At 39.3% G+C, this 13,208-nt stretch overlaps 1 protein-coding gene across 1 annotated transcript in view; it reads right to left on the minus strand.

Annotated features, from left to right (window-relative positions):
- OSBPL10 (oxysterol binding protein like 10) overlaps positions 1–13,208 on the minus strand; it is an 873,140-nt gene that overhangs the window by 31,389 nt on the left and 828,543 nt on the right. The window contains exons 10-11 of the mRNA XM_053714253.1: positions 575–757; positions 214–367 (exon numbers count right to left, since the gene is read on the minus strand). Coding sequence (XP_053570228.1) covers positions 214–367; positions 575–757 — 337 coding nt within the window. The remainder of the gene's footprint in view (positions 1–213; positions 368–574; positions 758–13,208) is intronic.

Consider the following 13,208-nt stretch of genomic DNA (forward strand, 5'->3'; position numbering starts at 1 on the left):
TCTGCCCTAGTATTATTGCATGTTTGCTATAGAAGAATACCACATTTCACCTAGAAATCTTTCCAATGTGCTTAACTTTGAATGATTAATTCAGTCTAGTAAAACATGGTTTACACTACTACAAAATACATGTAAAACTATCTCAGATCACGTTAGTAAAACATCTAGTGCAGTTTCATGTGCCACACACTGATGTAAGTCAAAGTAAATTACCTCCTTGATAAAATATTTTGGCTTCCACTGAGTATTGAGAGAAGTTCTTTGCCTGGCTTCGACTCGTTGCCTTTCCTCCAAAAGCTGTTTGTGCTCTGTTGCAGCTTCAATGTTGTCAGATTTAAGGGCATTAGTGACGTTTTCCCATATCCGTCTAGGTAATAAATTAAAGAAATCTTTTTTGTTGTTGTGTAAAATGATAATACATTCTATTTCCTATATTGTGTCTGGATCATTGGTTAGTAATGAAAAATGCATGTGTAAGTATTTGTATTGATCTATAGTGGTAAATACACACACATTTTTATGCATTTTGTTTTTCATGGCTGCAAATAAAAGATAATATTCCTATATTTCTCACCTTGATTCAAAATGTCCTTGCTTCCGCAGTGGTCTTATCTTCTTCCTGATAACAGGCATTTTAGTTGTATCAATCACTTTGGTTTCCCCATTGCTATATATGAATTCCAGAAGGCCATTCCATTCCCCTTGGGCTTTACAAACTATTGTGTTGGTGGGATTGTGCTTAACCTCTGCTGTAACTCTAGATGAGAGAAAACAGGAAATATAATGTAGAAAAAATATAATATACAAACTATCTTCTATACTATAATCGCGTTTGTAACGTGTCCATTCCCAGTTGCGCACGCATCCTCAAAAGAATGTTGGCTGTGCGAGGCAGCCAAAAGAATGTTGGCTGTGCACGCAGCCAAAAGAATCCACCTGGATGCAGCAAAGCTTCTTTCACCACCCTGCCATTTTCGGAAACCACCTGGATACAGCGTAGGCAAACCCGAAGCCTTAAAAAAAACACGTAACCACCAGCAAGAAATAAATAAAAAAAACAAATCGGCACGAAGTATAACAAAAAAAGCCTACCCGCCCGTACGAAGTATTAACAAACACCTAAACTGCAAACCTCCACATCGCAAAATAATAAAGTAATTAACCCCTAATCCGCAAATAACAATTAAAATATTAACTCCTTAACCGCAAACCCCTCACATCGCAATAAACGTAATTAACCTATTAACTCCTAAACCGACAAACCCCCACATCGCAATAAACCTAATTAACTCATTAACCCCTAAACCTCCAACCCCCAACTTCGAAATAAACCTAATTAACCTATTTACTCCTAAACCGCCAAACCCCCACATCACAATAAACCTGATTAACCTATTAACTCCTAAACCGTCAACCCCTCACAAAACAAATAACTAATTTAATTACTAAGCCCCCTAACCTAACACCCCCTAAATTAACCCCAATACTAAGTTACACTTAAATAAAACCTAACAAATTACAAAAAAATATCTAAAATTACAAAAATAAAAAAATAAACCTAATCCCTATGAAAATTAAAAAGCCCCTCAAAATAAAAACACCCCTAAACTAAATGACCAATAGCCCTTAAAAGGGCCTTTTGTAGAGAATTGACCTGAGTTAAACAGCTCTTTTACATTTAAAGATGACTAAATCCCCCCTAACAGTAAAACCCACTCACACCAAACCCCCCAAAATAACAAAAACGAACACTAAAAAAACCTAAACCACCCATTGCCCCTAAAGGGGCATTAATATGGGCATTGCCCTTAAAAGGACATTGAGCTTTTTTACTGCCCTTAAAAGGGCAATCAGCTATTTTCCAGCCCATTAAATCCCTAATCTTAAAAAAAATTAAATAAAATTAAAAAAAATCCTAACACTAAGCCCCAAATAAGTACTCACTGTTCCTGAAGTCCGGCGGAAAAAGGTCTTCTTCCGGGTGGCTCCATCATCTTCTATGTTCATCCGGAGTGAAGGCGCCGCGGCGCGGAGTGGAGGTGTGGAGCGGTCTTCCCTGATGTGTGGATCCTCAGCGGCGTGGAGGCTCCTCTTCATGTGATCGCATTTATTGGGGTACCTTGCATTCCTATTGGCTGAAACTATAAAAAATCAGCGAATAGGATGAGAGCTACTGAAATCTTTGAACAGCCAATAGGATTTCAATAGCTCTAATCCTATTGGCTGATTTCAAATTTTTAGCCAATAGGAATGCAAGGTACCCCAAATTGTTTGCGGTACCTTGCATTCAATCTTTAGGGTATGACCGACATCGGATGAAGAGCAGCCTCCATGCCACCGAGGACCGCTGCTGTTGAGGACTGCCGCTAAGAATCCACGCATCGGGGAAGACCGCTCTGCACCTCCGCTACGCGCCACTGGTGAGGACCGCCGCTGAGGATCCACAGCTCTGCACCTCCGCTCTGAGCTGCCTTCGCTCCAGATGAAGATAGAAGATGATGGAGCTGCCTGTAAGAAGACCTTCTCCGCTGGACTTCAGGAATGGTAAGTACCTATTTGGGGCATAGTTTTAGGATTTTTTGTTTTTTTATTTGTAAGATTAGGAATTTAATGGGCTGTAAAAGAGCCGATTGCCCTTTTAAGGGCAGTAAAAGAGCTGAATGCCCTTTTATGGGCAATGCCCATACAAATGCCCATTTAGGGGCAATGGGCAATGGGTAGTTTAGGGGGGTTTTGTGTTAGTTTTTTTTTATTTTGGGAGGTTTAGTGGATGGGGGGTTTTACTGTTAGGGGGATTTAGTAATTTTTAAATGTAAAAAAACTGTTTAACTTAAGGCAATGCCCTACAAAAGCCCTTTTAAGGGCTACTGGTAGTTTATTATTAGATTAGGGTGTGTTTTATTTTGGGGGGGGGATTTTTTATTTTTATAGGGGTTTCAGTTTAGGTTTAATTTTTTTATTTTGGACAGTTAAAATTAAACTTTCATGATTCAGATAAGGCATGCAATTTTAAACATCTTTCCAAGTTACTGTTATCATCAAATTTGCTTTGTTCTCTTGGTATTATTTGTTGAAAGGTAAACCTAGGTAGGCTCATATGCTAATTTCAAAACACTTGAAGGTCACCTCTTATCTCAGGACAGTCTGCAGAGGCTTAGATACAAGGTAATCACAGAGGTATAAAGTAAATTAATATAACAGTGTTGGTTATGCAAAACTGGGGAATGGGTAATAAAAGGATTATATATCTTTTTAAATAATAGAAATTATTTAATACTGAGGTGGCCTCTATAAATTATAGGCACTTTGTATTTAACCCGAAGTATGCTTAGTGCACTATGTGCCCAGGTTTTGTTCTTTGGACTGTTTGGAACTGTGTCTCCTTAGCAATCATTAGCACTCTCACTTATGTAACTTATATTTTTTTATTTAACTGTTAATAAAATGTGATCACCTAGTGGAGTTTTTATCTCCTAATGTTGCATAATGGTCAAACTTTAACAAGAAATAGTGTATACTTGTTTCTTCCTTTTTGTACTTTGTTATTAAACACATACAATATAATTATCAAACAGACACAAAGATGTTGTGTGATTTCTCTCCATGCCTATATGTTAAAACAATCACGTGTGACTACATTGTCATTTTGTGTTGAATTTCTGTATTAACAGGATAACCTAGATTCAGTAATAATGTGATATCAAATTAGAAGACTGTATGTATTTATAGCTCATCATCGTTTGCTAGCAACATGGATCCCATTTGTTGGCTGCTAAGAAGAACTATTTAGGCGATCATGGTAAATATATAAAATCATATGTAATACAATGAAAGATGTGCGCAAGACAGAGCAAGAGTGATCCTCTAATGTTCGCAGATGGATATTGCCATAATTTATTTACCCACAGAGGCAAAAATGGGGAGTTGACATCTTATCCCTCACCTTTGCCACAGGTTGATAAAAACATTTATAAGCGTTATATATAAAAGCGAAATTTATGCTTACCTGATAAATTTCTTTCTTTCTTGACACGGTGAGTCCACGGATCATCATCAATTACTGTTGGGAATTTCACTCCTGACCAGCAGGAGGAGGCAAAGAGCACCACAGCAAAGCTGATAAATATCACTTCCTACCCACAAACCCCCAGTCATTCGACCAAAGTGGCAAGAAATAAATAAATTTATCAGGTACGCATAAATTTAGTTTTCTTTCTAATGACACAGTGAGTCCACAGATCATCATCAACTACTGTTGGGAATCAATACACAAGATAGAGGACACAGATGATAAGGGAGGGACAAGACAGGTAACCTAAACAGAAGGCACCATTGCTTGAATAACCTTTCTCCCAAAAGCAGCCTCAGCCGAGGCAAACTATAAAATTATCAAATTTGAAACATTCAGAAAAATGTAAGCAGAGAGAACCAAGTTGCAGTCTTGCAAATCTGATCAACAGAAGCTTCATTCTTGAAAACCCAAAAAGCAGATACAGCCCTAGAGAAAAGAGCTATAATTCTCTCAAGAGGCTACTGTCCAGCAGTCTCATAATCAAATGAATCATACTTCCAACCAAAGGGAAAGAGAAGTAGCTGTCCCAGAGAAACAAAACATCCAAACAGAAAACTGGCAAAATCCTTAGTCGCCTGTAGAAAGAAATTAATAACACGCACAACATTCAAGTTGTGCCACCATCGTTCCTAATGGTAAAAAAGATTTGGACATAGACAAGGAACAACAATCTCCTTCATAACATTCCCATCCAACACAAGTTAGGAGGAAAACCTAACTAAATACGAAGAACCACCTTATCTGCAAGAAAGATAAGATAAGGCGAAACACACTGCCAAGCTGAGAGTTCCGAGAGCAGAAAAGATAGCCTTCCGAGATAACACTTAATATCTACAGAATGTACCCTAAGAACAAGGTTAAGACAAGGTTAATGCTCCAAGGGGGAGCAACCGACATGAAGGACATGCCTGATTGATTCTGACCAGGCCTAATAAAAAGATTGCACATCTGGCACAACTGCCAGACGCATAAGTAGCCAAATAGACAAAGCAGAATCTGACCCCTCAGGGTACCGATTGTCCCCAGATGTCCTAGAGACCAGACAGATTTCTATGATCCTGACTCCGCTCCAAGAGAACCCTTGGATACACACCAATCAATAAAAATACTCCATATTCTATGGCAATTCTTCTAGAAACAGAAAAGCAAGCCTGAGTCATAGTGTCAATGACTGACTCGGAATCCCACGCTAACACAAAACCAAGTGTTCAATTTTCAAGGAGGCAGCATCAAAGAAACTAGATGAAGACGAAGGAAGGGACGCTGACTCAGAAGGCCTTCCTCAGGTACAGCCGCCAAAGAGAAGATACGTTACCCATAGGTCTGCACACCAGATCCTGCGGGGTCACACAGAGGCTATGAGAATCCCCGTCACTCTCTCCTGTTGAATAAGAGCAATGACTCATGCAGGGAAGCAAATGGAGAAAAAACAGGCATGCCAGACTGATATCCAAGAAAAAAATGCCAGAACATCAATCAAGGCTGTCAGTGGATCACTAGACCGTGAACCGTACCTTGGAAAGTTGGCGTTCTGACGAAACGCCCTCAGAGGCCACTCCGGACCCCCCAACTGAAGATTTACCAAGAACCCACTGTCCGGGAAGAAATAACTCTGTTCAAAAATCCAGTTGTCTACCCCTGGACGACAGACATCAATTGTGAGCTCCCGCCCACTGAACCCCAAGTTCCTCCCTGATGGATGATACAAAACAAGAGGTGACATAGTCCGACTGGGACCAAGCTAAGAACGACTGATGTCAAGAGTCCAAGCTATAAGAGCATTGAAAATCGCTTTCTATTGCAAACGTTAAAGAGAAGAGTAGAGACTCCTGAGTCCATTATTTTAATAAGACCCAGACAGCATACCAGCCCAGCAGGTTGGCATCCGTGGATACATTACCCAGGAATATCTCCAGAAGCACGCGCCCTGAGATAGATTTACCTAAGAAAATACTACTATAAAGAGAGATTTGACGACTGATCTATATCTATTCTTTGAGACAAATCCAAATGTTCTCCATTATATGGAAAATAGCAAAAGGAATGAAGTCCATGGAAACCATAAGACCAATTCCCTCCTATATTGATTTACTTAAAAACGAAGTAAATGAAGCTACAGATAGATCCTAACTCCCAACCTACTGGTTGTAAAAGGCTAAGCCATCTACCGGACAACTAAAGCTTGGTGTAGGCTGGACCCTAGACTGGAGAGAAAGGAAAAGGAATAAACCCTTGACATCTGACCTCTGTTAGAAAACTTCTTCTAAATACAGAGTCTAACAAGTCCACCCATGAAGATGGAACACGGGAAGACCTCTCCAAGTTCATTTCCCATCCGAAGGAAAGTAGATTGGACCAAATTTCTTGAAAAAGAGATAGTTCAAAGGAAGGATGACACCTGAACCATCTATAGTCCAGAAGAACACCCTTGTACTAACCTAGGACCTAAAAGTCTTTCTCGGCTGCTGAACCCATAAACTAATGAACATCCCGAAACATGGGAACAAGAAACACACATCCCTCCAGTCTAAGTTCTCATGAACAGACCCAGAACTAAAGGAGAATGGATACATTGGTCAGCACCAGAGATACTTGAGATAAAGACCCAGATCCCGTTTGCAGACAGGGGCTGGAACTCCCCTGAAAAGAACGTCCTGAACCCTGTTCAAGGAAGATTCTCATCGTACCTGAATTGCAGATATTCTAGAAGAGACATCTGCCTCCGGGAAAAAATCTAAGACTGGTCTAAAAAATCTGAACCCTGATGAAAAAGGAAAACAGTCCTTTAGTCTTACCCACTTGACAAGTGATAGAAAAACACTTTCCACCCGCAAGATAGAGGATAATACCGTCAGACCAGGTCCAAACAAGGGCTCATTCTTAAAAAGGAAACGCCAGAAGTGTGGATCTGGAGGAATCCTAAAAATCTGCCACAGCAGAACTATAAGGCCTAGACTATACCACTAAGTCACAAGTATGCTTCTCAGCTGAACAGGCGGGCTAGGACAGCACATCCCCCTTATCCAAGCCTAACCGGACATTCCAGAGAACTTGGGAATTGAAACGCAGCAACAGAAAGAAAGGATTTATTTGCCTTTCTGACATTGATCTCCTCAAGGAGTCCCCTTTACCTTAAGCACCATGATATTTAAAGGAGACAGGCTATTACAGACAGGAGAAGGGGAAAATGAATCCTTAACCTCTCCCATACCTGAGGAAATTCTCCTAGCACGGTCGGGAACAGGACATTTTTTAACAAAAGAATCCTAGTAAATATAAAATTCACAAGATTCTTGAGGATTGACAAAGACAGGAGAGTCGAAGTTTCCTAAGTAGCCAACCCTTCCTAAATAAAAGGGAGATTAGGCGTGAATCTGAACAGAACCACTTCAGTACCAGAAGAAGGAATTACACTGTTCAAATCGGAGGTTTAACCCTCAGATGCTACCAACTATCCTGCTCATAAAACTATAAGGAGGACAAAATGCGTAGCAGAAAACAGACCTGATTCCTTAAAGAACCTCTTGCGATTTCCCTTAAATAAAGGAAAGGCAGAGAAAGCAACGGATGCCAAAAACTACCTGGGCAGACAATACTGCAAGCAAATAACTCCTCCAGTAGATTGAGAGGAACCACAGGGCACTGCATGTGACACCATAAAGGCTTGGGATGTTAAGGAGAAAACTGTGGCAATGCCTATACAGTATCATTCTGAGAGACATAGGGCTCAGAGAAAAATAAAAGGAAGATCCCTTTAATATTTTTATAAAAACTCTATAATGTAGTTCAGAGCAGACGTGTGTCCGAAGGAGCAGGGATTACGCTCCAAGAACAAACACAAGGAAAACAACAAAAATAAAAATAAAATTGTTTTGTCACTTTAAAAAATACAAAGTGTAGACTAAGACAGAATCTACATAAGAAAACAGCCTAGAGTATAGATTAGGGCTTCTTAAAAAATGAACCAAACTGTCACTTTAAGGATTATTACCCATAACATATATAATAACTTTATCTCTCAGCCTGCTCTACCATCCCAGGCTTATAAAAATTAGGCGAGAGACACAAGCCATATGTCTGATTATTAATATACTAAACTCTTAGGAACCAGTATTCTACAAACTGCAGGATTTAAAAACCTTTAAGTCATCCTTAATAAGTAAGAATTATCCTTTATTCACCCATATTAACTTTTAATACATAAGATTTAAATAAGAATACAAAGCATTCATGTTATCCCCACACATGGGCAGAAACCTCACTGCTCCAATCTCGGAGCAAGGAGGCGGAGTCACTTGGCTAAGAGTTGAGTGCAACACAAATGGCACAGCCGCTTCCTCCCTGAGGTAAAACATGGTGGTTTTAGGAAGGGCGGCAGCAAAACTCAGGAATAGAAAAAACCCTAAGCTTACTCCTCTCAACGGATGCACTACACCGCCGCATCGCTCCAACTAAAAGCGGAATATACATGAAGGACAGACGAATTGGACTGAGAAGCAGTGCTTAATAAAATGCGTGCTCCCAGCCAATAGAAAACAAAGCCTCTCCCTCACTAGAAAATGTGTAATGTCTGCCACAACAATAAGCATATATACACTTGTCCCACAAGCCTATATCGCTGCTGAAGAGACAAACATGGAGTACAGCTATACCCAAATTGCGATGAAAGGCCAGAGCAATCTTGCCTAGACTTCAAAATAAAAAAATCTTGATAGAAAAATCTTAATCAGGACACCTAATTACTTCCCCTCCTCCTTGCACTAGAGTCAAAGAGAATGACTGGGGGCTTGTGGGTAGGAAGTGATATTTACAGCTTTGCTGTGGTGGTCTTTGCCTCCTCCTGCTGGCCAGGATTGATATTCCCAACAGTAATTGATGATGATCCATGGACTCACCGTGTCATTAGAAAGAAATTCAATAAGGTTGTTTTAATTATTATGACAAGCTCATTATATTAACTTTATAATAGACTGCTTACTAGATTTTTTGCACATGCCTTTTGACTATCAGATTCAATAGCACTGTGAAACAGTACCATGTACAATGTTTCCAAATATAAAGAAATTTCCAAGTAAAATTAAAACAATTTTAAAATTAAGAAAAGAAAGAGGGAAATTAAAGATGGAAACGAAGGCGGAAGGTACGATGGAAGAACAGAAAGAATGAAAGAAGAAAGGAATAAACATAAGAAGGAAATGGGTAATACATGAATGGAGGAAAAAAACTGAAAAAAAGACAGGAGCAAATAAAAAAACAAAACATAACATTTATGCTTACCTGATAAATTAATTTCTTTCATGGTGGTGAGATTCCAAGAGCTATTACTCTTGGAAATTCAACTCCTGGCCACTAGGAGGAGGCAAAGATTATCAAAACTGCATGAGTACTTAAACCCAACCCACCTCTCTGGTATGTTAGACTGACATATAGCCAAGCAAGGAGAAGTAGAAAGGTAGGAAAGGAAAAAGTAGGGAAAAAGAGTAGCAAACTATAACTGTCACCAAAAAAATGTAGTTATATAAAATTGACAATGGGTGGGTCGCGTGGACTCTCATCACCATGAAAGAAATTTATTTATCAGGAAAGCATAAATTATGTTTTCTTTCAAAAAGGTGGTGAAAGTCCACAATCCATTACTCCTGGGAACTATTACCAAAACTGTGAAGTCCATGATTAATTTGTCCTGGATTTTTGTTTTTGTTTTTAAGGGAAGGTACTTAATTTCAGGACAATTTGCCTGATAGACTTTACTAACAAAAGCGACGTCAGAAGAAGCAAACACATCAAAATGGTAGAATTTAGAAAAGGGATGTAACGATGGCCATTAAAAAAAACAACACAGAAAGTGGAAAATAAACTGGTAGAATATGTAATGCAATTTGGGGGAGACTTTCCCCATCTACAAGCAAGCCTTATGCATCACGAGTTTAAGCCAAAAAACTAAAGTAGTGTCTGAGATCTTCTGGCCTTTGCATAAACATGAGGAATAAACAAACTAGAGGATTAACTAAAACCCTTGTAGCATGTAAGTAGAAGTTCAATGCTCTCACTACATCTAAATTATGTAGGAGCCTTTCTTTTGAATTTTGTGGATTGGAAGAAAGCGATGACCCCACCTTTGACCACCTTATCCCAGGGGGAAAAAACAAGATAAGAAGGTTCACAAGAAAGCGCAGACAATTCAGAAACTCTTCTGGCAGAATAGATTGCAAAAAGAAACAATACCTTGCAAGACAGAAACTGAATGTCAAAAGGAAGTATAATCTCAAGGTGAAACCTGCAAAACTCTTAAGCATCCAAGGTAGAGAAACTGGATTAATTACTGGTCATATCCTGACTAAAGCTTGAACAGACCATTTAAAGAGTTAGCAGAAAAACCCTTACCTAAGCCCTCTTCTAAAAACTATTTCTCACACCAGAATTTTTTTTTTCCAAATCTTGTGATAGATTTTACATGTAACAAGTTCTCTGTTTGAGCTAATGTTTAAACTACCGCAGAAAATTCTCTTTGTTTTAAAATTAGAAGTTCAATCATCAAGCCTTCAAAGTTGAGGAACTCAAGATCGTGATGATAGAAAAAAACATGTGATAGCAGGTTGCATCGTAGAGGAAGGGACCAGGAAGTAAAAACTGGACATCTAAACCAGATCTGCAAACCAAGTTCTCTGTGGCCAAGCAGAAACAAACAGAATTACTAATGATAGATCATATTTGATCCGGGCTATCAGTCTTGGCAACAGAAACTCTGCTTGTGCATCCCTTAATCTTACAAACAAACTGGGAAGCTTGTTGTTCAAATGAAAGCCATCAGGTCTATCACTGGTAAACATAATTGAACTACAATCTGGTTGAAGACAACCAGTTGAAGAGACAATTCCCCTGGAAAAAGGAATCAGTGACTGAGAAAGCTAGCTTCCCAAGTGTTCACCACTGGAATAAAAACTGCAAGTCAAAATTCGAGAGACCTCCATCGTCACTGCCCCCTTTATGATTAATATTATGCCACAGCTGTTACTGACTGAAAAAGCAGAAAAAGTCTTCTTTCAGAAGCTCTCAAGGGCCCTGAAGATTTCACAGATTAGTGAACTATACACCAGGATAGAAAAAGCTTTATTATAGAACCCAAAAGGATACGTTGGGAAAGATAAGTGTAAACCTTGCATCATTGACCTAGCATGCAAAGCTGAAGAGGCCTTGTGAAACTGAACATACGGAATGGCATCCGATGCTGCAATAATCAGACCTCCATGCATAAAGCTACAATAGGATTGGTAAGTGACTGTAGCCTTGCACATGTTGTCTGTAACTTTAATCTCCTTTAATCTATTAAGATACTGAGTCTATAGGAGACAGGGAACTCTATGAAGCATTTATTCTCCAACAAACTTCGTAAAGAAACAACAAAAGATTATTAGTATGAGATATTGCTAAGGTTAAAGATGGAGCCTGTACCAATATATCCTCCAGATATGGAGCTACTGAAATACCTTGAGCTCTAAATACCGACAATAGTGTTCCCAGAACCTTTGTAAAAATTCTTGGAGCTGTAGCCAAACCAAACGGTAGAGCAACAAACTAAAAATGTTTGTCCTGCAAGAAAATAATATATGAAATGAAGATAATCCAGCACCAGCTTAGAACCCCAAGATAGAGGGTACTCCTTTGGAGTGACTGCCACACTCCCAGCAATAGAGTATGAAGAAGAAAAATAAGGGTAACTCCTCTTGTTAAAAAACCCAAAATATTTATTAAACAGGATCAGACACAAAACACCACAACGTTTCGGGGTCAGTACCCCTTAGTCATGTGATGATCACATGACTAAGGGGTACTGACCCCGAAACGTTGTGGTGTTTTGTGTCTGATCCTGTTTAATAAATATTTTGGGTTTTTTAACAAGAGGAGTTACCCTTATTTTTCTTCTTCATGTCCTGCAAGAAAACCCAAGGACCTGAAAATGGAAACCTGTGGAAAGGAATATCAAGGTATGCATCCTTCAGATCGGTCATGGACAAATTCTGTCCTTTTTGAACAAGAGGTAGAAAAGTCAGAATTGTTACCATCTTGAAGGTAGGAACCAGAGAACTTGTTAGAATTTTCAAGTCTAAAATAGGTCTGCAACATTCCTCTTTTTTTGGGAACTAGAAAAAGGTTGGAATAAAAACCACATTAAATTAAAATAGTACTCACAATGTGGCACTGTTAGATCAGAGTGCAAAATGAGCCAAATGATTCTCTTAGTGGTCAGCTCCCTGGACTTCTGAAAAAGGCATAATCTAACCCTTACCAGAAAAAAATTTGGATTTTGCCCTCACCTTCATGCTGATTTGGTAGAAGAGTGCCAGGGTTTCATTTGCTGTTTGCTGCTGGCTGCCATTTTTACTCACCTGTCTCTCTCTGAGTCTGCTGCAGAGTGTGTAACGCTACTCACTCACCTAGTCGCCAAACTGGAGAACATCACGTTGCAGTCCCATAAGTATGATGTCATCATTCCCTATTTAAGTGCCTGAGTTCAGTCTGCCTTTGCCCTTGCGTTGTCTCAGACTTCTTTGTGAGTTCATGTGTTTCAGTTCCTGTGTATTACCTGGCTTGTTTGACGTCCCTTCTGGTTCCTGATCCCTGGCTTGTTCCTGACTCTGCTGTTCTTAGTTCCTGACCCCAGCTCGTCTGACTACTCGCTTTGGCTCCTGACCCGGCTCGTCTGACTACCAGCTCTGGCTTTGACTCCTGGCTTGTCGTTTGGCTTTTGGGCTCTTTATTATTTTTGTTATTATTAATAAAGGTGTGATTATTTTTGCATTTCACGTCTGATTCCTGGTACCCTGACAAAGCAGAAGGCTTTTTTTTTACTGTTTAGCCTGGCTACATTTGGAATAAGACTTCCAAGAATAATTTTTCTTTGAAGAGGTAGAGACAAAAGACTAAATTTTGAATCCATGTCAGTTGACCATGACTTCACCAACAAACTCTGGTTAAAACTGCCAACACACAACACGGACGATGCTAACAGCTGCACTGAAAAAGAAACCATATTGTAGAAGGTCCTTGAAAGAATTACTATTCTTTAAGTGAAACTTGCATCATCCAAAATTAGTAACAGTTTCACAAAACTCTAGGTTACACGCTGGTAAAGGGA

Source organism: Bombina bombina, chromosome 5 (genome assembly GCF_027579735.1).
Source record: "Bombina bombina isolate aBomBom1 chromosome 5, aBomBom1.pri, whole genome shotgun sequence".
NCBI classification, from domain to species: Eukaryota; Metazoa; Chordata; class Amphibia; order Anura; family Bombinatoridae; genus Bombina; species Bombina bombina.